General features: G+C 40.7%; 2 protein-coding genes across 3 annotated transcripts in view; one reads left to right on the top strand and one right to left on the bottom strand.

Annotated features, from left to right (window-relative positions):
- Nucleotides 1-11,528, top strand: part of foxk2a (forkhead box K2a) — a 16,905-nt gene extending 5,377 nt beyond the window's left edge. The window contains exons 5-9 of the mRNA XM_086304943.1: nucleotides 4,973-5,166; nucleotides 5,278-5,480; nucleotides 5,730-5,987; nucleotides 6,066-6,263; nucleotides 9,942-11,528. Of these exons, the coding sequence (XP_086161069.1) occupies nucleotides 4,973-5,166; nucleotides 5,278-5,480; nucleotides 5,730-5,987; nucleotides 6,066-6,263; nucleotides 9,942-10,156 (1,068 nt within the window). The 3' untranslated portion in view covers nucleotides 10,157-11,528. The remainder of the gene's footprint in view (nucleotides 1-4,972; nucleotides 5,167-5,277; nucleotides 5,481-5,729; nucleotides 5,988-6,065; nucleotides 6,264-9,941) is intronic.
- Nucleotides 11,235-25,548, bottom strand: wdr45b (WD repeat domain 45B). 2 transcript variants are annotated; one of them, XM_086304944.1, is made up of 10 exons: nucleotides 25,208-25,548; nucleotides 24,093-24,167; nucleotides 22,552-22,653; nucleotides 21,976-22,063; nucleotides 21,609-21,703; nucleotides 21,149-21,339; nucleotides 20,956-21,041; nucleotides 18,370-18,471; nucleotides 18,117-18,238; nucleotides 11,235-16,056 (listed from the first exon to the last, which is right to left on the bottom strand). In XM_086304944.1, exons 1-10 carry the CDS (start codon nucleotides 25,272-25,274, stop codon nucleotides 15,950-15,952), a joined length of 1,035 nt encoding a protein of 344 aa, XP_086161070.1. In that variant the 5' UTR covers nucleotides 25,275-25,548; the 3' UTR covers nucleotides 11,235-15,949. The 2 variants fall into 2 exon arrangements, with proteins under 2 accessions (XP_086161070.1, XP_086161071.1); XM_086304945.1 differs by lacking the exon at nucleotides 25,208-25,548 and adding an exon at nucleotides 24,732-24,856.

The following is a 25,548-nucleotide window of genomic DNA, read 5'->3' as shown; positions in this document are numbered from 1 at the left end:
ATCGTTATCGCAAATTTTCAAATATATATCGTGATAAATATTTTTGGCCATATCACCCTGCTCTATACCCACATATCCATCACTATCTGATGCATAGCTGCCGCTTCATTCAGTGGTTTCACTAACAAGCTGCATATACACAATATAGACATCTGAACTTCATTATTTTATTGTATTTGTGTTATTCTACCCCCATAATGTTTGTAAATGGAAAGGGCCATAGTTTTAATGTAATTATCTCGCAGGATCTGTTATTCTTATTTCCAGGTCCACAAAACATCTTATCTGGCTTCATCTTACTCTCTAGTATCTCCTCTGTCAAACCAACCCTCCGTCACTACATCCACAAATCTTCTCTGTGGTCTTCCTCTTTTCCTTCTGCCTGGCAGTTCCATTTTCAACATCCTTTGTCCAGTATATTCACTATCCCTCCTCTGCACATGCTAAATACAGCTCAGCCTTGTCTCTCCAGTTGTTTCCTCCAAACCACTCAACCTGAGCTGTCTGCCTGAAGTATTCATTTCTAATCTTGTCCATTCTGGTCATTCCCAGTGAAAATCTTAATATCTGCAGCTCTGCCACCTCCAACAATTCCTTGGTCTTTTTGTTAGTGTCTTCATCTGAAACCATACATCATAGTGGTTTTCACTTCCCTTTCACTTTTGCTGCTATCCTTCATTCACAAATCATACCTGATATTCCTTTTCATCCACCCCAGCATGCCTGCACTCTCCTTCACCTGTCTTCTGCATTGTCTGTTGCTTTGGATGGTTGATCAAAGGTATGAAACCCCTTTGTCTGCATTACCTCTGCTCTTTGCACGTTCACATTTCCACCTGTGTAGCTCATTCACATCCCTTCTAGTGACTTTTCACTACAGATAACAATGTCATCTGCAAACTATAGTCAATTTGACTATAGTCAATTGAGACTCCTGCCTCCTTATCTGTTTATCGATTCTCATCTTCTGTCTATTACCATTGATAACAGGAAAGGGCTCAGAGCTAATCCCTGATGTTGTCCTCATACGTGTCTTGTACCACCCTGTATACTTTTCAGCCACCCCCAACTTCCTCATGTAGTACCACAGTTCCTCTCTTGAAACCCTATCATATGCTTTCTCTAGATCCACAAAGACACAATGTGACTTATTCTGGCGTTCTGTGTACTTCTCTATCAGCACTCTCAAAGCCAACCTTGCATCTGTAGTTTACTTTCTTAGCTTAAAGCTGTACTTCTGCTCACTCTTCGCACCTAGTTTCAGCATCTCTTTCCCATAGCTTTATGGTTCAGCTTTATCTCTCTGTAGTAGCACGTCACAATCGGTACCAGTACACGTCTTCTCCATTGCTCGGGCAATCCTCTCTCTCCAGAATTGTGTTAAACGTCAGTCTGGTTGAAAAGTCAACTTCCCTCTCTCTTAGAGGGAAGTTGACTTGGCAGAGCTGCATACCTCCACAGGTATGCCATCTGGACCAACTGCTTTCCCACTCTTTGTCCTCTTTCTAACTGCCCTCACTTCCTCTTCACCGCTACACACTCTCTGATTCATTAACTTTGCTCGATCTGTCCTACTCTCTCTCATTTTCTACATTCATGAGCTCCACAAAGTACTCTCTACGTCTTCACTTGTTAATTACATTTACATCTCATTCCATTTGTATCCCTAATCATCCCAGTCTGCTGCACATCCTTTCCAGCTGTATCTCTCTGCCTAGCCAGTACTAGTCCTTTTGTCCTTCCTTAGTCTCCAGACTCACATACAAATAACAGAAGGCCTTTTGCTTTCTCTTACACCTAGCCTCCCAGTACACCGGTCTACTTTCTTCATCTAGTAGTTCTGTTTGATTCAGTTTCAAATATTTCTTGTTTTAGGGCCTCAGCAATGTGTACATTTTGAAAAGTGAAATGTATCCCTTTTTAAAATGTACACATTGCTGAGAATCCCAGCAAACCTTGTATAACTGTTGGGGAATGGAAGCAGTGTTCAATACAACCAATGACCTGATGCCCCAGGCGAAGTTAGATGGCCAGCTGTTAGCTCATTCAGGCCAGTGACGGTGTTTCCACTAATCACAGTTAGTAAGTGAACCTGTAAACTGGGTGAAGCAAACCCTGACTAATAAACTGTTTTGTTTTTGGTGTGTTGTTGGGGGGTGCAGAAATAAAGAGATGTTGCCGACTAATGTTGCGGGATGAGGATTTGTAAAATGTGCTTATGAGCATGTGTGTTATAAGATTTAGCCCAGATTTAGCATTGGTTTCCCTGACAACAAGGTTGAGAACATCAGTGAAGTTCAGGCTATCAGCAGTATAGTCAGTAGTGGTTTTTGATTCGGGCGACACAGGCGGTTGCCCGGGGCGGCATCACGGGCATCGGCAAAAAAAAAAAAATTGCTCGTACTCATGCTGCCAGCGCATATTGGGAATGGCACAGGCACCGATCGGTTTTCTATCGCCCATTTGCTGGGAGTAAGGGTGCCCTTCGTTTGCGAGGTGCGCCTGTTGCTTGCGGCACAGGGAGGAGAGGGCGTGGCGGCGGGGGATTCTCTGGCTGGCTGGAGCAGCATCTAATAACCAACTCGCAAAATAAAAACAAAACACCTTGGGCGGCATGGTGCTAACCACCGTGCTGGTGGTTAGCACTGTTGCCGCACAGCAAGAAGGTCCTGAGTTCAATTCCACCATCAGGCCAGGGTCTTTCTGTGTGGAGTTTGCATGTTCTCCCCGTGTTTGCGTGGGTTCCCTCCGGGTACTCCGGCTCCACTGTCCAAAGACATGCAGCTTGTGGGGATAGGTTAATCGGATAATCCAAATTGCCACTAGGTGTGAATGTGCGAGTGAAAGTGAGTGCGAATGGTTGTCTGTCTCTGTGTGTTGGCCCTGCGACAGACTGGCGACCTGTCCAGGGTGTACCGCGCCTCTCACCCCATGACAGCTGGGATAGGCTCCAGTGCCCCTGAAAAGGAGAAGCGGAAGCAAATGGATGGAAAAACAAAACAACAAACACGAAAACACCAGACATTATGATACAGACTTATAATTTGCACCGATGTTTTTTCGAAATTCTATTCTGGAAAAGTGAGCGCGAGAGCCCTCGGTGCGCCTGCTCGCTGCTGAAGTCAAAGTAAACTTTATTGTCACCTCCGCTACACACAGTCCAGTATGTAGAGACGAGACGACGAGGCTCCAGTTACAGCAGTGCAAGTAAACAAACAATAAATATAAGAACAGTAAGAAAATAAATATACGCTTTAGGACTCGGGGTAAAGGGATCAATAACAATTTAAAATTTATAATTTACGGTTTGATGATTTAAAGTCTCACACACAACCCGTCAAAAGGGGAGGGGGGCGGCTGCTTCCAAACAGAGCACATTTCATTCATAATGTTGTAAATTATGTATTCATGATTTGAATCCTGGGTTGTGTGAAATCCCAGAAATACACCTTAGACAAAGTGAATCTGTGAACTAAGGTGTAGGTCTGTTAGGTTATGCTGTGGTGATCCTCGGGTTGAGGGATGGGTGTTCATACTGGAGTGCAAAACTAAAACCAATGGAAGATGGACAAGAAAAGTTCAAAGCCATCTGGTGCTCAGTTTAGAAAAAAGAGAAGAGGAGGAGAAACGAGCGAAAGATGCAGGTAAGCAGATGTGTCATTGGATAATGGCAGGTCATCCTGAAACAATCAGAGTCAGAGTCAGAATACTTTATTAATCCCTAAGGAAATTATGTGGGTTACAGTTGCTCCAAAAAGAAATGGTAAAAATAGTAACAGACTAAACTCCAAACATTATGTTACAGATTTTAATATTAATTAGTCCTTGTCAATTGTTGATTTGTCCTGTTCTCATTGTATGACGAATTATGATGGCTGTTTGGTAGCCGTTTGCATACAATGCATACTCTCTCTCTCTTCGTGTGTGTGTGTGTGTGTGTGTGTGTGTGTGTGTGTGTGTGTGTGGTGAATTTCGACAACAGTTTTATGTTAATGTACAATCCTTAATATGTTTTGTGGGGGGGGCAGCAAAACAGGCTACGACCGCCACTGAGTGTAGTTCATGGTTGAGCTCAGCCTTTCCTCTCTAAAACACATGTGACAAAGGGCAAAGAGGCTGTACTATAACGTCACTGAATTAAGACAAAGTGAAAATCAAGGCGATGTGAAAATAGTTCACATCAGATTTCTGTTAAACTAAACAAGCAATCTATGTTGCAAGCTAACAACAGCTGTCCTCAGTCTCCTGCACTGGTGAGAGCAGCAACATGCAGGGGTGCATTTAAAAGGGAGGCAACGGGTGTCATTCACCTAATTTAAATGTATTTTCACTGATGTTCAGTTCAATACAACACAGTACTCTTATACAAACAGTTACAAACGCGTGTCTTTTTATGTTGACGTGTCTTCCGCTGTTACCTGTCGTCTGCAGCATACTAGTGTGTTTTAATTAGCATTGAGAGCCAGATGCTGCAGCTTTTCTGCTCAGACGTTACAAGACAATGAACTAGGAGGAACAATGAAGCGCTCATACAGAGTATGGCTATGTCCTCAGTGTTAATGAACACGAGAGGCATGTTTGGGGGTTTTGTTGTATTGTGTTGTCTAAAGATGAAAGTACACCTCTGATTTCTATTGTATGAAGATGCCCCAGTTGATTTAATACATGGATCTAATTTATGCTCTGAACTTTGACTGAGTGACTTTTTTTTTTTTTTCATTGACAGGATGCAGGATTTAACAGTAAAATGCTGATATTTACACACATGGGTGAGGTTTGACAAATGCGCCTCAAAGTGACTAAAAACTGTGTTACTGTCGCAATAAAATGGAAAATCTAATTGCAGTTTACACCAAGCTAAAATCATCCTGTACAACAACATGGGCGTGTTATGCATTATCAAACATGGATACCCCAACAAAATCTTCAGTTTAATTAAAGTTCTTAATTTTATTTAATTTTGATTCTGTAGAATTCAATTCGCCACAACCTGTCTCTGAACCGGTATTTCATCAAAGTGGCTCGGTCTCAGGAAGAACCAGGTAAAGGCTCATTCTGGAGGATCGACCCCGCCTCTGAAGGCAAGCTGATAGAACAAGCCTTCAGGAAGCGCAGGCCCAGGGGTGTGCCCTGCTTCAGGACCCCTGTGGGGCCATTGTCCTCCAGGTAAAGCATCTTGATGCTACGCATACATGACTGTAAAAAGTTTCCTGTACAGTTATATAGTGTGTTTTTTATGGCTGGGATGAAAACTATACTTTACTTTTACTTTTCCAGGAGTGCTCCAGCTTCTCCAAGCCACACTGGGGCACTGTCAGCCCACTCTAGTGGGGTCCAGACCCCAGACAGCCTGTCCAGAGAGGGCTCCCCAGTCCCCATGGAGCCAGAGCCAACTCCACCACCAGCCCCAACCCAAGCCACAACAATCCAGCCCAAACTCGCCGTCATCCAAGAGGCCCGCTTTGCACAGAACTCCCCAGGTAAAACATTGGGTTTAGGTTTTTACCTTTTTATGAACCATATAACATCTAGTGTGTGCAGAGTGATCACATGTGGGCCTTAACAGATGCATTCACATTTTTCAGTTTTTCGTGACAAAAAAGACTGCAGTACCACCACCACCCCATATTAAACCCTTTTCTGTGACAGTGTACAGTGTTTGTGTGCTCCTGCACATCTTTATCTGAGTGAATGACATCTGCTTTAACCTTTATCACACCGTTTGACAGGCTCCCCTCTCAGCAATCAGCCAGTATTGATCGCTGTGCAGCGCCAGATGCCTCAAACGACCATGAAGCCTGTGACCTATGCCATGGCCACACCAGCCATTGTTACGACTACAGTTAGCTCTGCCCCTGTCATGCAGACTGTGCATGTTGTTCACCAGATCCCAGCTGTCACCATGGCAACTGTTGGTGGACAGCCTGCTTCTGCAGTGAGCAGCGAACCTCAGGAGAATGGAAGCGGAGAGCACAAGGAGATCAAAGGTGGTGCTCTTTTTGTTGTTGTTTTGGTTTGTTTTTGATTCTATGAGCATGTCTAATTTTTGATATTTTTGTGTGCAGTAAAAGTGGAGCCGGTCCCATCCATTACAGCCTCCTCCATAGGTGGAGTCAGTCGTATCATCCAGAGCTCTCAAGCTGCTCCTCTGACTACGGTTACCATCGTGCAACAAGCTCCGCTCGGTCAGCACCAACTCCCAATAAAGGCCATCACACAGAATGGGACCCATCTGGTCCCCATTAGTACTGCCGCTAGCACAGGTGAGTCGGACACACACAGTCAAACCAGCACTTCATTAATAAAGGCCAGTTTTAAAAAACCTACAGCATGGTTGGTGGAAGTGAAGGTTTGAACTAGAAACCAGGTGAAAATAGGAATAAAGGCCTGCCTCTACCATTAGTCCTAAGTATCTGAGTGCTTCTTCCACCATTCCTTGTCATGTCTCCTGATGCTTCATATCTGAGACTGACTGGTAACTTATTCTTAACAAATAACCTGGTTGAGAGCAGGCTATGTTCAGAGCTTTGGTTTAAACAAATTCTTTTATGGTCAGCATGTGTCTGTGTTGGACAAACACATTTTATATGTGCAAGTTGTTAAGCTGTACCTCAAGCACAACTGTGCATTCACTGGAATTCATGTAATCAGTTTGTGATGATGAAAAGGTGTATATGTTGTTTATACTTGATGGTAATCTACCAGTAGGTCTCATTTTAAATTGCTGGAATTGCAGGTAGTAGGATACAGATTAGAAAATTGCTTAGTTGTATTTGGAGGCAATTTGTTACCAAGGATAGCTGTTCAATCAATTCAATTGATTTCTCTTTGATCTGCCACCAAACAAAAGCAGTTTTCCACACCTCTCCTTTATTGGGCTTTAGGAGAATAACCTTCATAACATTCACCTTCAGTTATTTTAAAAAGGTTATTTTATAGCTCTGTGCACCAAATCCACTATTTCTTTCCAGGTAGTTTATAGGTTGTTGATGATGTTTATCATCATTTTATTATGCTGATCTGATACTGTCTGATTGGAATAAGACTCACTCACCTGGATCATTTGTTCGGAGAAGAATAATCACATGACAGTAATGCCTCTTTTTATGAGGGTGCATAGAGCCCAAAGCAAAAAGCCCAGCTTAACAGAGAAAGTTAATCACCATCATTAACACCTACCTAACAACTACTTCTGTAGTATGCCACTGAGATTTCAATCATCTCAGCCTGTACTGGAGAAACATGCATAGTAGAAACGATTGCAGCAATCCTCCCTGTAAAGTAAATGATCAGATTGAGTTTAGGTCTATATTGATACCAATGGTATACAAAGATCTCTGCTAATTATGGTGCTTGTAAGTAGAATTGGAGCACAAATTATTATATGAACATGCTGACTCAAAAACAACACAGATTCACACTTGTTCCATTTGAAGTAAATGATCTGAAGGCATGTTTGAGCACCTTGCTGTATATATTGCAATCGTAGTGATGTAAACCTTATGTAGCCAGAAGATGGAGATGCTATGTTGAGGATCTCCAAACATTGCCATATAACCTAGCTTCAATGATCTACAGTCTCTCTTACCTTGTGACTAATGTGAGTCCACTTCAGTTTGACATGTTTTACAACCAACGTTAACCAGCAGGGTCATTTCCGTTGCTGTTGTACATGCCTGGCTTTTGTAATTGTCGGTATGCTCTAGTGCACCTCAAAGACACGCATGTTGGGTTAATTGGTAACTCTACTGGGTTTTTGCAGGGATGGCATCATGATAGATTTGTCAACATGCTTCCTTGTACCCTGCCTGTCACCTCTCACTAGTTATTATGAAGCTGTAACAATACTTTTCAACGATATCACGGGAAGATTTTGAGACCATCCTGCATATAACAGTGAAAAAGTTAACTTTTTAAATTTTTCAACTAATTTTACCAGTTGTAAGTTTTAGTGAGTATTTAAGATTATTTGTTCATTTTACAAATGATTTCGATAACTGCATTACAGATCGCGAGGTGAAATATAGTTTAGAACCTATTAATAAAGAGACTACAACGAACAAGAGCTACCATCCAAAAAATGTAATTAATGGAAATCTAATTAATATAAATGGAGCATTATGGAATTAGTGGAAGTGGTTCTAATAAATAAAGAGCGCATTTACTGTGAAATAGGACATGAAACAATACACACATACAGGCTAATTATCATCATGGAGCTCTGCTCTCTGACATAGATGTAACTCTGTCTGTGAAGCTGGGTTTAAGAAATAAGGCTTAAAGTTTTATAAACATGTTTAGCGCCATGTTCTGTCAGCATGACGTCATGTGATTGTTTGGTTAGTTGCAGCTAATAGGCTTACATTAGTTTATGTTAGCTAACCAGTGACAGAATCAATTACTGGGAGTAAAATAACGACACTAAAACTAGAAATCAGTTTGAAGGGGTCACTTTTGTGCTGCCCTAGGCTGCAACAATGAGTTTTATGTTAAAGCCGAGAACATACTGCCCACTGTCTGTGTCTCTAGCAGTAAGTGGCTGTTGGCTGTCTGGCTAGCTGCGCTGAAATGGAGAAATCTAGCTGTTAGCTGTAATGTTCAGGTTTGTAAAGCACTTTAGTGTTTGTTAACAGTCTGATTGGCCCAGGAGAAGAGGCTGTTTGTGAGTCTGGAGGTGGGGGACCTCACTGACCTGAGTCCCTGACCAGAGGGCAACAGGTCAAACAGGTGGTGGTAGTAATGCTTTTCTTAAGACAGGAGGTGATGGCCTCCAGTGGTGGCAGAGGACAGCCAGTGATTTTTTTTTTTTTTTTTTTTTTTTTTTTTGGGGGGTGGTGTTAATTACCCGCTGCACAGCCTTCCTGTTCTCAATGGAGAGCTCTACTGAGGAGCGGTAGAAGGCCAGCAGCAGCTTCTGGTCCAGGTTGTCGTTCCTCGGGACACAGATGAAGTGCAGCTGCTGGTGGGCCTTCTTTAACAGGGTGATGATAAAGAAACCTGAAGGTGGAGACAGATTCCACCTGTTCTCTATTTATAGTGAGAGGGGAGTGGACCTGTCTGTGCCTCCTGAAGTCCATTATGAGTTCTTTTGTTTTAAGGACGTTCAGTGTCAGGTTGTTTTCTGAGCACCAGTGGGACAAGTTCTCTACCTTCACCCTGTACACTGTCTCATCTCCATCAGAGATGAGCTGAACCATAGTGTTGTCATTGGCATACTTGACAAGGGCTGTGGGGGAGGGGTGGCTTCAAACCGAGCAAAGAAGGTTTGAAGCTCAAAGAAGGTGTTGAGGTCCTGCGAGTTTGAGGCTCCTGTCAGGGGTTATTACTAAACTAAAGTGAAAGAGTGCTGCTACTGTGCTACAAGGATTCTGACAGTTTGCATAACTCTGGGGCGTTGATGAGCTGTTACTACTTGGGAAGTATTATTGTTATTATCATTATTATTAATAGCTCTGATCTTACCAGAGTACAAGGAACATTGGAAATTCATTCTTTGTCTTGGTCCTAGTTTGGATCATTTTCTCTCTGTGTAACTCTCTGAGCTTGACTCCTTCTAGAAGTGGTGATAAGAGTCGCCTTTCAGGAGCTTCTGCCATTGTTTGGTGATACCTTCCACATCAGTATCAGTGCTCCTTCTGCCTCGATCATGTCTTCCTCTTCTCATTTTGGGTTCTAGCCAGTGTGAATGCTACATGTATTATTTGTACCACCTTGTGGTAGGAATTGGTATTGCATTTTTATTGTAGTAAAGTACAGTGCAGGCCTGTATTAACCAGAGCTGATATCTCCTCAGCATAGATGTTTTGGATGTTAAGTCCAGCAGTTGTTTCTTCACATTCTTGATGGCTTCAGTTTGTTTTGGAAGTTCCTAAACTAATTTGAAATACAGGACTATAACACTCCATATTGAACCTTATTCATCTTCTCTTCTTTCCCACCAGCTGTTGCAAACCCTCTGCATCTCCTGGCAACTCACGCTTCAGCCTCAGCTTCCCTCCCCACTAAAAGGCAGAACGGAGAACTGCAAGACCAGCCTGAGACAAAGAGGGTGAAAATGGAGGAAGAGGAGAACGAAGCAGCGGCTGCCAACCGCAACAACGGCACCACGGACAGAGCGGGAGAAGGAGGGGTCAGTGAGCAGGTCGGCGACAAGTAGCCCGCCCGCTCCCAACGGCTCCCATCTGCATCCTGACCCCTGCTCTCCTGTACGCATTGAGCCACACATCTGACCTGGTGTCATTATCTTACTCCAAGGTGCCAAAAAGCGAAGGACTACAGAATGTGCAAACTCTTCTCGACCTCTCCTCCATGTATTTCCGACCACGAAACGTGATGCAAAAACTAAAAGACCAAACCTAAAAATGGAATTGAGAGAGTTACTGACGACTGTAAATGCCCAATGTTTGAGACCCAGATGGCGAGAGGAAGCACAGAAAGGAAAAAAGATTTGAAAATCCACATTAAAGGAAAAAAAGAGGCTTTTTTTTTCTTTTTTTTTTGTATTTTAGCAACAATGAGTCCCAAAACTCACCCAAAGAAGACAAGGAGTCTTATCCTGGTAGCATTACAGACAAGCGCTTAACTGTGTGTCAGATAGAAACAGCAAACAAGTGATCTCACCAGTAGTGTATTCCACAAGGGGAAGTGTGTGTGTGTACGTGTGGACATTCCCATCTTCGGCAGCTAGCCTCCATGTCGACCTAGCTAACCCAGTTGTGAGTAGATATGCAGTATTCTGTTGTACAAGTGTATCTTTGGATATTTTGAGTCTTTCTCCATTTCCCGAGGCACAGATACTATCTAGTAATAAGATAACTAAAGCTATAAGTGGCGTCATTACAACATTATTTTTCTTTTTGTTTGTTTGTTTTTTTTAATAATTTATTTTTTTTAATATTGCTGTTTTTGTATGTGGGCTCTGTTCGGTGAAATGAATGTAGTCTCCAATTTTTTTTTCCTTTTATTGAAAACACTATGGAGTTAATGCCTGTTTTTCTGCTCATTCATGCAAATTAAATTCCTTTAATCACTGTACATCTACAGAATTTTCATATTTTACAAATAGCCTAAGAGTTAAAAATATATTCCCATGTGTATTTGACCGTATGCTTCATTGAGCTTGCATGTTATGGTTCTAGAAACAATGTACCTGAGCAGATTATCCGACTATGGAACTGAAGAAAATTTTGACTGGATCTACACTGATTCTGACCAGTGCTGCACTTAACCTCTAGTTCTTTCTTCTTTTTTCTTTTTTTTTTAAATTGCATTTTTTAATTTGTATATTTCTAGTTTTCCTTTGTTTTGTTTTCCTGTCATTATTGGCTGTTTTTTGTTACCTTTGTGTTGAAGTTGGCAGTCTGTTGGCTGGATTCTTTTACTCCTTTCAGGCTACTAAAAAAAGTCTATTCAGATTGTATTCTATGTTACACAAAGAAAAGCAAGTGATAGGTGTTTGTTCTGCTTCAGTGGAAAAATGCTTCTTTTTTTTTCTTTTCTTTTTTTTTATAAATTTATTTAAAACACAATCTCCTAGTTTGTATTTCTTTGAGTAAACGCCTTTTCTGCTGGGCAAATGATGCAAACTCACAGTCTCAGTTTTTTAAAATTTTTGATGGAACGATGGGGACATCTGGGGTGGAGGTGAGGCATGTTAAGTTTTGTTAAAGGCTTCAGAAAGCATTCCTCACATTAAATTGTCCAAGGAAGGCAGTGGAAATGTCCTTTTACAGTTTTCCTAAAGGAACAAACACACTGGCTCACACATTTCCAGTCTGAATGTGACATTTATGTTTATGAAAAGGTGTACAGGTATACTGGATCACCTGTAGAAACCCTTAAATTTACAGTTGGTTGAACTGTAAAGATATTTTAAGAAAATTCCAATCAGTCAACCATAGCATTCAAATTTAGGACATTCTCTTAATTATGAATTGGATGCATTGAAATGTGATTAAAAGGAAGTTTAACAAAGTCACAGGTACAGTTGTTTCTGGTGTATTGATCAAGCGTAGGAGGGCTTGTTTTGGTAGTGCTTAGAGCTTTACACAGCAAGTGCAGTTTATGCATTTTTGACTGAATATGAAGGATGGACATGCCCGTTCTGATGTAATGCATTGGTATTTACTTTGAAGACTACAGTTTAATATTTTAGCCAGATCTATATTTTCTGGAGCCAAAAGTGACCATATATGGCTAAGAAAGTGGGGGCATTCACTGCAGTTGAGCCAGGACCATAGCAGCGGTTGCTACTATGATAGCTCTCAGTGAAAAGCAGTGAACTCAACTGAACGACACAAATATTTATTTGGAACTATTGTTTTTGTTTTGACAAATGCATTATCAATAAAACATCTTAGTTGAAATGAAACACTGAAGACTTCCCTGTTTTTAGGGGTAACCGTGCCAATCAGCATGCAGCAACACACACTTGATGCCAACTGTAAATGATTACTTCATGTGTAGTTAAAGCTTCCATTTGTTTATGAGAAACATGGCTGCAGTAGCTTTAGCAGGACATAACTGTAAGAAGTTATTGCTCCAGAAGTGAAATAAAAAATGGCAGATTCAGTGGTGTAGCTCCAGGTCATGTTGCCAGGCAATTTAAATACTTAACTTTATCATACTATAGGGATTAGTTTGACACAAAGTTGCCTTTGTAGTGCAACCTCTGCTCTGGCCATTATTCAAAGCTTCAAGTTACACAATTTTTAAAATGTATCCATACTTCTATGACTTTCCAATTCGCACACTTTTTAGTAAATTTTGTGCCCAAAATGCTGATCTTGTTACCAAATGTATCCTTAAAATATTAGTTAGCTGCAGGGCCAGTGCTGATGTGATTAAAAACAGCAGTAAGACAGTCAACAGTTACACAGATTCAGTGTGTTACATGTGGTTTCCACGTCACAGTAGGCATGAAACAGCACATTATTATAACTGAAAAATTTTAAAAATTTTATTCACAAATTTAAATGCAGGTTTTACAATCATTCTGCGTGTGTAAGAAGCAGGTTGGCTTTTCAGTTTGTGCAGCATCCCTCCTGTAGTCAGTACCCGCCAAGTCCCGTGTATATTCAGCGTTACACCTACAAAAGTACAATGCGACCCAAAAAGTGACACACGTGATGTAAATTTTGCAATGAATCAACAAAATGTTGTCAAGCAGCTGACAAATGGAGAGAGAGGGGGGAAAACAGCACCCATTAACAGCGTGGCTTATACAAGTTCAACCGAGTTGGATCCACACTGAGATGTCCCATTTATGAATGAATGAAAGATGGCGCCGGTGAGGTCGGCTGCCGTCACGACTGCTCCGACCACTTTTTCTTTATCTTTGTTTTTTAAGTTAGTTTTCAGCGTTTCTAAATCGGCAAAATCATCACCATTGGGTACATTAGGTATGACAGTGACACTCTTGTTTCTATTGGTATACAATGTACTCACAATTCGAAGTTTTTAACTCCGGATCCGAGCTGGCCGAGTGAGATCTTACCCTTCATTCTAATTTGTGTTGTACAGTTATTTCATTTTTAACCTTAATTTATATTTTATTCCTTCCTAGTTAAATTTACCCTTTTTAATTTCTCATATTTATTTCCTATCTTATTCATAGCCTTTTCCTTTTTTGTTTTCTTTAGGTCACGAGCAGTTGTCCAAGCATTTCACTACATATCGTACTGTGTATGACTGTGTACGTGACAAATAAAATTTGAATTTGAATTTATGGCCCAACAAACAACACAGCACTTCACTTTGCATTAGCTGAATTAGCTTCAGAGTGAAGAGGTGAAGTTACTTTTACCAAAAATAACATGGTGATCTTTAGGGACATTTCTGATTAATCATACTGGGCTGAATATTGAATACAAGTGCATTCTTAAAGCAAATTTTAAATGTTACAGTTGATCTCAGCTGCTGCTAGCAAACTTTTTTTTGTTATTTATTAAGGAAATATATTTGTTTGGCTATTAAGCTCCCTGTTGTGGCAGAAACATTCACTCAACATTCACTTTTAACATTTCAGCATTTTGGTAAATGTGGATTTTTTGCAAAAAGATTTGAATATTCTAGAGGTAAACAGAAAACTAAGGCTAGCAGCTAGTTAGCTTTTTCTTTTTTATATTATACACATGCAAAAATAAATTTTCTATTTGAACACTTAAAGTTGTTTCATGACCTCAATTACTGAACTAGAAGGTGTTTATTAGAAGGGCTGGTTAGTGACTTGTTTTACTTTTCAACAAAGCTGTGCTAATTATTTCCACTCTTTCTGCTTTACTTAGCTAAACTGCTACCAGCCAAAGCTTTTGATTCACCGTACAGACTTAAGAGTATTACTCTTTTCACTGAACTCCCACTTTGAAAAAAAAGAAAAGAAAAAGGACTTTGCTTTCACAAACTGAACAAATTAAATAAATAAATAAATAATCAAAATGTGGAGATAATGCTGAGTCACTTGAATGCCAAGGCTTCATTATCTATCGGGTAAATGGGATGCTAAGACTAGAAGCCAGTTACCTTAAATTAGCATAAGTTTAAACAGGAAAAACTCTGCTAGTTTCTATATAGAGAAATTACAGTCAACTAGTCTTCTGTCATCCTCTTTTTGAGTTTGTAACAAGAACTAAATGTATTTATTGTCAAAGTGCAAAATGTGGGCCAAACCAACTGAGAAAGTATCAATTTTGCTGGAACTTTTGTTTTTACCTTTAGTGCCCGGGAAACTCTTTTAAACTCTTTTAATAACAACCAATAATTTTCCTTCTTTCCATTTGTGAAAAATTAGTGCCATTAAAAAAATGTCATGTCGTTTGCTACAATCAGTCAACAAAGCTGACATGTCAATATGTTCCTATGGCAACAAAACTACTACTACTAACCAAAGTGGTGTAAGTAACAGTGACAAAATGTGTTATTTTTACCCTTTTGTTTAAACAAACTGAAAAGCACTGATTGACAGACTTAGACACCTTCATCCAGACCTTATGCTAAGCTAAAGCTAACCAGCTGTGTTCTGTAGCTTCACATTTACCATACAGACATGTATCACTCTTCACTCAACAAGAAGGTAGATAACTATTTACAAATATGCCAAATTCTTTAAGCTGTGTTGATCAGGCAAATATAAAAAAAATCTGCAAAACAAAACAAAAAATAATAATTAAGGAAATTATGTATTGCACAATGTCAAGGACGAGTGATTTCTTTTGCTACTATTCTGTACAGTTTGTGAGTAGAAGTTCTGTCTGGCAGGTTGTGTATATACAATGTCTACAAGAAAATTTAGTAATACTAAGGTGGCATTCTGTTTGGGGCTGTAGATGTTTCTGCAGATAATTAAGACCAAAGTGAAGAAAAACAGTCATCTTCATTCTGATCCTGCTTTTAAACGCTTAGTATGGTACACTAGTATACACAAATACTTGATATATATGAGACAACAATATGTGCACACATACAGATTCTCTCCAGTTTCAGAGGCACTCCCTATTGTTAGGTCAGGTGGTGTTAGTTGACAAAAATCTCTAAATTCTCATTCTAACTATCAGAATCATCTGTGTGATTAAAAATATCCATCCTTTGTAAATTCCTCGGAAGACGTCTTAAAAAGCGGCAAGTTGTCCTTTCAAAAAATAACTTTGTCTTTTATATTCCCCTTGTGTTTTGTTTAGGAGGAAATCGTCCGTGTCCCTCAGTGCAGGTCGATGAAATCTGAATCACTGTTCATACCTCCAGCCAACCACCTTTCCATAGAGGCCCCCTCCCACCCCAAAAAATTCCTTTTTTCTTTTTCCTTGTTCTCCCTTCATTTAATGCTCTTTTTACAGAGTCTGTCAAGATAGCGAGAAGTGAAACAAAAAACTTCTCTAACTGCCTTGAAAATAAAAAGACTGTAGAGAAAAACAAAACAGGTTGTTTAATAGGAAGTCTGAAGAGAGGTCAAAGGTCATATTTTCTCATCGGTCATCTCCAGGAACTGGGCATACACATCTCTGGAACACTCTCCTTTTTGGTTGAACAGAAACTTGTAGTAGCTGCCATCAGCACAAATAGCTATAAATTGAGGAGAAGGAGAAAAAAATTAAAAATGAGTGTTTGTACCAATACCACACACAGAATTCACCACATGGTACTACATCAGATTAGGAAGTTATAAAAATTACAAAATATTGCTTTTTCATGATTGACAGACTATTCAATTCAATTTTATTTATATAGCGCCAAATCACAACAAAAGTCAGACATGACCAAACACTGCTCCTCAGTGAATCAGGCACTAGCTAGTTTCCAGGAAGAGAAGGTGAATAGCTGATGGGTACCAAATTCACAAAGGCCTATTTACTTGACTCTACTTGGCTTTTAGGGTTTTCCATTAGGTGGTAGCACCTTACCAGGTACCTAGTAGTGATGTCACTGAATGAGTCATGAGAGTGCCTCCATCACAAGAATCAAACCTGCCACTTTTAAACCTGGCAATGAAGAAAATAGTCTGCCTTGCCATAACGACTCAAGGTGGTGTTCAATTGTAATTGAAAACTACAAACAAGCAGAACAGAGTTGAGTGGGTTCTAGTGGAAAAGAGGCAAAAATAGGCAAAACTAAAATGTGTAAAATGACAGCATCTATAACTTATGTTATGTAAAGACTCTACAATAATACAGAGGAAGCAGAGAAAACCCCAACGATCATATGACCCCCTATTAGCGAGCGCTTTGCCAACAGTGGGAAGGAAAAACTCCCTTTAAACAGGAAGAAACCTCCAGAAAAACCAGGCTCATGGAGGTGCGGCCATCTACCATGACCAGCTTGGGGTGAAGGAAGGAAGACGGGACAAAGACACACCATGGAAGAGAGCCAGAGAAGCAGCAGTACAACTAAAACTCAGTGACTGATTGTGCGCTTTGTGCCCATACAAGTCAATCTCACAAGAGTGAGAAAAGACCAATAAATTCAAACGTTTGTTGTGATCTAATGAGCTCTCTCAAACGCAACATCAGGTTTAGGCAATTAGGACACAACATGAAATAAAATCATAGCAAACTGTCCAAGACACCCATTTTTGTTCATCTTATTCCTCACATACAGAGTCTTGAACGATCAGCCCCACCAATCATATAGCACAGATTTCATCGTATATTAGTAAATAAACCCAGTATAGCACTTCACTTTTAGACTGCAGGCTGACATATGGGTCCTAGAATTTCCAAAAGTAGAACTGAGGCAGAGTCTTCAGCTGTTCTTGTGGAACCATGATCTTCAGGGCACCCTGAATATCCATTATGATGCTATGGGCTTTGTTTTGACAGTTGAAGATAAAAGAACCAAACACTTAAAGCAAGTTTTTCGTCCATGGATTAAGCCATGAAACAACATGTGTGTAATCAAGCTGTTTTTTAATGAGAGCAGCACTTGAGCCTTAGCTGAAACGCTTAGAGCTGAAGTCATTTGTGGAACTACAATCTATGAGGAAATGTTAACGTGGCTGGAGCTGAGTGTGAGGAGGAAAAGAGAGAAGTCCAGAACATAAACTAAAATGTTTTTAAAAGAAAGATATAGAGCGACAATAAGCTAGCTACAATAAAAATACATTTTAAGACGATATTTTGTTATAGCCATCCAGAGTTGCTGTGTAAAACAGACTAAAATCAGTGCCATCCCTCCCCATTCTGCTGGTCAGATGATATTAAACTAGAGCTTTGTGGCCACAGAGACGCTGCTTATGTTTGGAGAAACAAGGAAGAGGCATCTAACCTATGGAGCACTGCCCCACAGAGTGAAACACGGTGGAGGTATTGGGGATGCTTCAGTGCATCTGGAACTGGGAATCTAACAAGGTAGAAGGAATCATGAAGAAAAAAGGATATGTGAAGATTTTGAAAGAAAACCTGAAGCAGTCAGGAGCAAAACTGAATATTCTTGTTTCTGTGTGCAAAGTAGAAAAATGCAAACATCCAAATCAAACTAGGGTGTTTGGAAAAGCTGTTAGAAAGCATTCACTCTGTTTAACAGGTTGGGGTAATAATTCTGTCCTCGTCTGCAACTGTCAAACACTGTTACATGATCAGACGATGAGTTGGACATTACAGAAAATATCACATGTGTCTGGAACCTACCTATGACGGCATTGGGCTCTGTTCCAAAGGCACACACACAGGGAGAGCCTGAGGGGACCTGGAACTTGGAGAAGCTCCACTTAGAGCTGAAATATTTAGGCAGGAAGCTGGCTGAGGCCAAGCTGCAGAGACAAAGATAAACAGGGTGTTTTAGGCTTTATGTTTATAACACTGCATCGGATTTAATTACTACGCAACAGATTCTTCTCATCATCCAAGTTCAGAAAAAAGAAACACTTAAGCAAAGACCAACCTTGACTGTTTGTTCCTTTTTGGGTCCTCTGCAGCAAATATGTGCACTGTGCCATGGTCACTGGACACACAGATGAGGGACGCGTCCTGATTAAAATTAATGCTGAAAAGACAGTAGACCAAGAAAATAACACACTTTCAGTGACTCAGATACACAGAGGGACAAAGTAAAACCTGCAAACTGGTTGCTCTATTAATGAGTGTGCGACACAGTAAGTACATTCCATTAAAGCTTTGCTAGACAGGCACTGAAAGATATAGTTAAAGCTTTCAAAACAGTACAGCCCATACCCTGATTTCTTCCTAAGACCAAATTATATAGGAATCCCTCCTGTAGACTCATCACCAGCAGGAGGGACCATACTGCCCATTCTGCATATTGTCAGGTGCCCTGTTCAGTCCAATCCCTGGCTATAGAGGCTGGGCTAGGACAAGGAACCTCACCTTTTGGTGGGAAAGGAACTTGAGGCAGTGTGTCAGGGTGAAAGGCACTGGCTAGATAATATTCAGTGTTCAACTCAAGCTAGGACCCTAGAACCAGTCTCTTGAACAGGAGCTGCGTTCCAGTCTGGAGCTGCATTCATTAAAAGGCAACAGGCAGTGATGGGTACCTCGGCTCGGCTCAATTGACACCCCTTCTCAACGAGAAGTCTGGGCTCGGGTGAGGCTGACTGCTGAAGATATCTACCTATTCGGAACCATGATAACAGGGTTCTGGCGGATCGGAGCTGGCTTGGCCCAGGCTTATCGAAGAATTAAGGAAGCGGAACCGGCTGTTCAAACCCCACAAGGCTGCCCGCTGGGATTGAAATGATGGGAAGAGGCGTGAGTTTCTCAAAATGGGCTCATTGAGTGCAGCACGGAGAAGATCTTGGAGAACGCACGGCTGCCGTGAATACTCAGAACAAGACCTCTGAGTGAAAAACTGGATTACATCTGGAGGGTCTAGCTCGAATAACACCTTTGAGCGCAAATTCGATCACATCTTGGGGAAGTGCACTGCGGTCGTGAGTTCTCAGAACCTGCTCTTTGAGCAAAAAGAACGACAACATCACGGAACGTAAGTTTGGATAACATCATAGAAAGCTCGTGGCTCTCCAACGGGAGATTGAGAGACCAGTGTTGGACTGTTAGAACAGCTTTGAAATTCATATGAGTTGTTCGCACTAAAGTAAAAACCATCATCACTTCATGCGGAGACCCTCTCGGCGCCAGCGGCGGTCTCAAGCCTGGAGCTGAACAACAACACTCTGATAACGACTGTGTTGAGTCTGTTCCTTCCCATTCCATGCAAGGCCACCTGGGTTGGCTGGAAGACTGTTTACTTAGCCTAGCAGGGCGAAGGACACTGTCTCAGCTGAACTCTGGACACGCACACACATACATATACACTGATATGCACACACTCATCCCCCCTCCCTTTCCAAACGCCTTCGACGCTTATTCCCTTCCGATGCTGACGGTGGATCAAGGAGACCAGCGCACAGGCTGCAGGCCCGGATGTACTGTCTAAATCGGCTGTCTCTAACCCTTTACCCACCCCTGTTGCTTGTCATGTGTTTCTTTGGTGTATTAAGAGTTTTTTCATGTGCTATGTGCAGAGGTGTCTTTTTTTCTGTTCTCAAACTGATCTCCCTGTTGGAGCTCAGTCTGGGGGGAGTTATTTTTTTTCTCCTTATCTTTCCTCATGTGGTGCATTTTCCATTGTTATACCTCTCTGACCTGTCTTCCCCATGTGATGTTTGTGTAATGTATGTATGGTCAGAAGGGTAAGTCGGCGCTGGCAAAGGTCGGCAGCCTTAACCCAATTTCCTTCGGGGTCAACCTTCAGGATCAATAAAGTTTTATTGAATTGAATTGAATAACTGTACAGTTACAATGAAGGCTTGGTCCACATTGTTAAGTCCAAGCTGGACTTATTCCCAGCGGGTGGCTGGACCTCGACAAGAGCTGCCTTTTTTCTCTGATTCTTTTCATAATTTTTATGGACAGAATTTCTAGCATAGCCAGGTTGCAGACAACTTTAGTGGGCTCAGTATCACATCTCTACATTTTACAGATGACATGGTTCTCTAAGCCTCGAGCTAACCTCCAGCTAGCACTACGGCGGTTCACAGGAGAGTGTAAAGCGACAGGAAGGAAAATTAACACTTCCAAATCTGAGGTTATGGTTCTCAGCCAAAAAAGGGTGGAGTGCCCTGTCTGGGCCAAGGACAAGCGGCTGCCTGTGGAGGACTTAAGTATCTTGGCGCCTTGTTCACGAGTGAGGGAAGTGGGAGATTGAAAGACAGATTGTAGTGGTCCGCTGTGATAAACAAAAAGCTGAGCATAAAATCAAAGTTGTCGATTTATTGGTTAGTCTATGTTCCTACACACAGAATGAGACTGTTGATACAAGCAGCAAATATTAGCTTTCTCTGAAGGGTGGCTGGTCTTTGACTTAAAGATAGGGTAAGACGTTCAGCCATTCAACAGGAACTCAGAGTAGAGCAACTAGCCCTCCACATTGACAGAGCTAGCTTGCTAACTTATTATTTAATCATTTTGACATGTTTCTCATGCTGTTAGCATTGTGCTAAGCACTTACCAGTAAATGTTAGCTGCCTGTGAGCCTCGTCTTAGCTCCTGTATGAGCTGACCTGCAGATGTGTCAAAAATTCTAATGAGTGTCCCCTGTGGAAATATAACACAGAACACAGGTTAGTAAGAAATACAGCAAAATACACAACTGAAGGAGTGTCCCTTTACTACTACTTTACTTAATTTTCTAAAGTCCGTACTTTCTCTGATGCAGTAGCTATTCTTGTGCCCTGAAGGTTGAGCGCTATGCAGCACAGTGCCCCCTCATGGGCAGGGATGTCAACTGGAGGCTTCTCTGTGTTGGCAAGGTCCACAATCTGTACGTGGCCTGAATGCGTCCCAGGAAAGGCCAACAGAGAGTTGTTGCTGTTCGGACACAGCACACACAGACCTGAGGAGGACAAGGAGAGAAAGCGAGCAAGTGTTGAAAATGTCACACACCTGAAGAACAGTACTTCCACAAAAAAAAAAAAAAAGATTTGTTGCTCTTAAACAAAAGGAACATTTTTAGCCACTGAGCTCAGTTTTTTTTCACTTATTCTTTTGACCAGAGCAGTAGAACATTTGGGACTACAGTTTTGGTGATTAATACGTTTCCAAAGAATCAGCATGGTTTAATAGCTTGAGCAAGTCACAGTTTTATTCAAAGGGTAAACTGACCTTTGGGATTGTAGCAGGTCTCAAACACATGTAGCTGATGTGGGTTGTGGGTAAAGGTGAACACTTTGATCATTGAGTCAAGGACCACCACAATCCTAAGAACCAGGGACAACCGACACACAAGCAAAAATGTAAACTATTAAGTAATGCCAAAAAAAAGGAAAAACAAAATTTAAGAGTTCATTTTTTGGATTTAAATCTTTATCAGCCTGTCTCACTGATGTTAAGATCCTTTATTTTATTCATTTACTCTTTTTTTAAAATGGAGTGTGAATAAAAACAACCACGCTATCAGCAAACAAAAAGATCAGAATACAAAAAAGAGAAACAAAATCATTAGAAACTGCTGCAATAATAACTGAGCTACCTGTCACGTCGAAGTTTCACTGCTTTTACTTCTGTTGAGAACTCAATCTCAATGACAGTCTTCTTCTTCAGGTCATCCCAGATCATCACTGGAGAACAAAAAAGCCGTCACATATATAAAACATACTGCATGTTCTACAGGAAGTGGCATTTTAGTGTTGCAACATATACAGCATTTAACAGACCTTAGTCATACTGTGCAAAATGTGAAAGTATGGTGGAAAAGTAAAACAAAGGGTTATCTGCCTTGGACCTGGAGATATCCCACCAAACTGATATGTGTTTTGCTTCTTTTCCATTGTAATTTCTCAAAACATTACTTTAAGTACTAACAGCAACATCCCACTGAAATCCATAGTTAACACCCTTTGGAACAAAAGCTGCAGAGTGGACAGGTGAATGTATGCATTTATAATCTGTGGCTTTTAGTACAAATAGCAAACAGGTGAGATTCTCACTGTGTATGACAGAAAAAAAAAGAATCTTTCTTAATATCTAAAAGTGATCATTTGTCAGATTACAGGACTGATTTAAATCCAGTATTGACAGTAAAGCAAACAAAGCTGACAAAACATACCTTTGTTAGTTGGGTACTTGGGTTTCTTGCCTCCTCCCACTAGTGCTAAATAGTTACACCTGAACAGCATCTCCACGTGGCCAACCCCACCCTCGAGGAATTCTGAAAATGACATTAATGGGCAGTAATGTAAAATACTGTAAAATACAGTAAGTGACAGTAGTAGGTAAAAAGAAAAAAACAAACAAAAAACTGCACTGCTTGCAGTCTCTTAACTGTGGGTTAGCTCAGAGAAAGGAGAGACTGCAGACCTAAAGCAGTTAAATTTGAGTTTAAAGAAGTGCAGGTCATGTGCTTGGTCACATGCTGTCTTAGCCATGTGCTGGGTGAAATGTCCTCCATGTTTCAGGACTTGCAATGCAGTTACAACACTGACTTCCTGTGAGCAGCATCCGCCAAGTTCTAACAATTATTTTGCCTTTGTTTTAAATCACTGAACTCTACACTGTATGGTATTCATCGTTTACATTCGTATATAGTATATTATTTTATTCTATTCTGTACAGCTGTGTACTGTATTTATTCTTATTGTATTCTAATTTTTGCGTCATAACTTTTGCACTGTCCACTTCCTGCTGTGACAAAACAAATTTCCCACGTGTGGGACTAATAAAGGTTATCTTATCTTATCTTATCTTATTTTATTGAGCTATACATTGTTTGGCTTTTTTGTGTTGTTTTTACTGCTGTAACACAGGAAATTACCAACTTCTGTGATAAAGCATATCTTATGATTTATTATGTACTAAGAAAATTATTTAAATCAAACTGTAAAGTAAAAATATATCATCACTCAATGTGCCTTCTCATGCAGACAGCTGTATGTAAAGATCGCTGGGTTTCCCCACACATGGACTTTAGTAGGGTGTGTTACCCAGCTATAAAGAAGGCTCCCCAAGTGTACTCTGATACTGGACAATGCCCTCACTCTTATTTTAGGGTCACTTGCTGCTAGACAGCCAGTTCCTGTCCTTCCTATCCAGGCTTTTCAGGGTGCTTTTTTGGTGGTCCTCATTTTCACTCAACTGTCTTGAGTCTTGCAATCAGATAGACTCCAACTCCACAGTCTTTGACTGCAGCCGACAATCCACTTTCACAAGGAATGTCCATCAAGAACTGCAAAAACTGAAGGGGGGCTACTGTCACCAGCTGCAGCCCATGATGGTAGAGGATTTTACTGGAAAGGCAGCACTTATACTCATATATAAGTATGATACTTTTTAATATTTCTAACAAAGTATGGGTGCTTATCCATTCACGTGAACAGACAAGTATGCCCATTGTTAGTGTTAGTCCATTTTTATTATATTTGTCCTCTTCAAATTAAACTAAATCAAGGAATTCTTGTGGAATTTCTTTTCAAAGACTGTTTTCCTGTCACTGACTTCTTTTTAAAATGGTTTAATATTTCCACACTGCTTCTTCTAATCCATTATCTAGTATGTGAGCAAACCAGTGACTGTAGAAAATAGTATTTACAAAGTCTGAGGCGTAAAATCCCTACCAACAAAAAATATGACCAATCTTTGCAGTCATGTTACCTTGTTTCTCCTTCTCTTTGAGAGGATCCGTGTTGTACACACGAAATCCATTCTCCATACCGCAGGCAAAGCATCCTGTAGAGAGACACCGAGGTCAAACAGCAGAAATCACAAGATGAACACAAGGTTAATCCACTGTTGTTGCCATACAATGTGGTTCTCGTAAATGACTTTACAATATCAGGTCATCTCAAGATTTACAGTAATGAGAACGCACTACATGAGGACACTGGGAAGAATGAGATGCATAGACAAGTGCAGCCCTTATATAGAAAGTGTTTGGATCTCTTCTGGAATTCATATGAAACTGCCGCATCATATGTTGACAACGACGACAGTGACGTTTAGTGCCATGGCCCCATAGTGTAGTAACAATAAGTTAACTTCAATCTTCACAAATGTGGCTGACGAGTAACTTTAACAAAAGGTTATGATAGAATCACACTCCAACTTTACGGCCTGTGTAAACGTTGGTGGGTGGGGAGCTAGGAAAATGTCGATTTAACGTAAACTACAAATGAACAACATGTTATCTGTATTTTAGAAAATGGACAGTCATAACGAAAAACTGATCACCGGGAAAGCTAACATAAAATTATGCAATTAAGGTGCATTAATGTCGGTTTAACGTTCATTTACCGAAGGGAGCTGTTAGCATTGCTTAGCTAACACTTGCTGACACCCGTTGTGGTCACAGTAATGACTAGTGCGATAAAAACTTAGCTTATATTAGCATTTGTGCTAAGTTTAAATACAAATCAGTTAGTTAATTTCCTCGTTATAGAATTCGACCATTTTTTATCATGTCTGTACCAATTTTTCTAGTTTCTAATTAAGACTCGATAACTGGTTAGCTGAAAACAAAAACGCTAACTATTTTTCGGATAGGTTAGCCTAAGCTAGTATTAACGTTGAGCGCTTAAAGTTAATGTTTCAAGAAGAGAGAGCACGTAGCCATATTTTCACAATGGACTACAATATGTGAACGTGAAAAACTGCAGTTGTTATTTTAGGTTTTATATTTGAAGACGCTGGCTCAGTAGTGATAGATTAGCATCAACGATGCTCCCAAATCACGTTTGGGAGGACAAACCCCCCACCACGACGCTTCATACCATGATCCTGGTTAAATCCAGCATAGAGGAGTCCATTCCCGTGCGGATTTGAAGGCAGTAAATTCATTATTGTGACAGAACAACCGAATGCCAAACAGCGGTAACAAGTTAATCCAACAGCTGCTGTCTGAGAAGCTAACTGGCTACCATTCCTCCTGACTGTGCTGAATAGGGAGGAGGAAAACAAACGAGGCTGGTTCCTTCTCAGGAAGCGCTGTCACCAGTCGGGAGATCAAAGAGGGTTTGCACCATCCGCTAGCGCATTCAAGAGACGAGAGCAAATGCTGAAATAATTGCAAAAACTTCGTTTTTACGAAATGTTGCTTTCCGACTTAACTAAT

Source organism: Aulonocara sp. 'chitande type north' Nkhata Bay, linkage group LG8 (genome assembly GCF_057382095.1).
Source record: "Aulonocara sp. 'chitande type north' Nkhata Bay isolate Kocher_YH1m ecotype deep benthic linkage group LG8, A_spYH_male_GT1.1, whole genome shotgun sequence".
Lineage (NCBI taxonomy): Eukaryota > Metazoa > Chordata > Actinopteri > Cichliformes > Cichlidae > Aulonocara > Aulonocara sp. 'chitande type north' Nkhata Bay.
The sequence above is the reverse complement of the archived record's forward strand: the minus strand, read 5'-3'. Positions and strand labels throughout refer to the sequence as shown.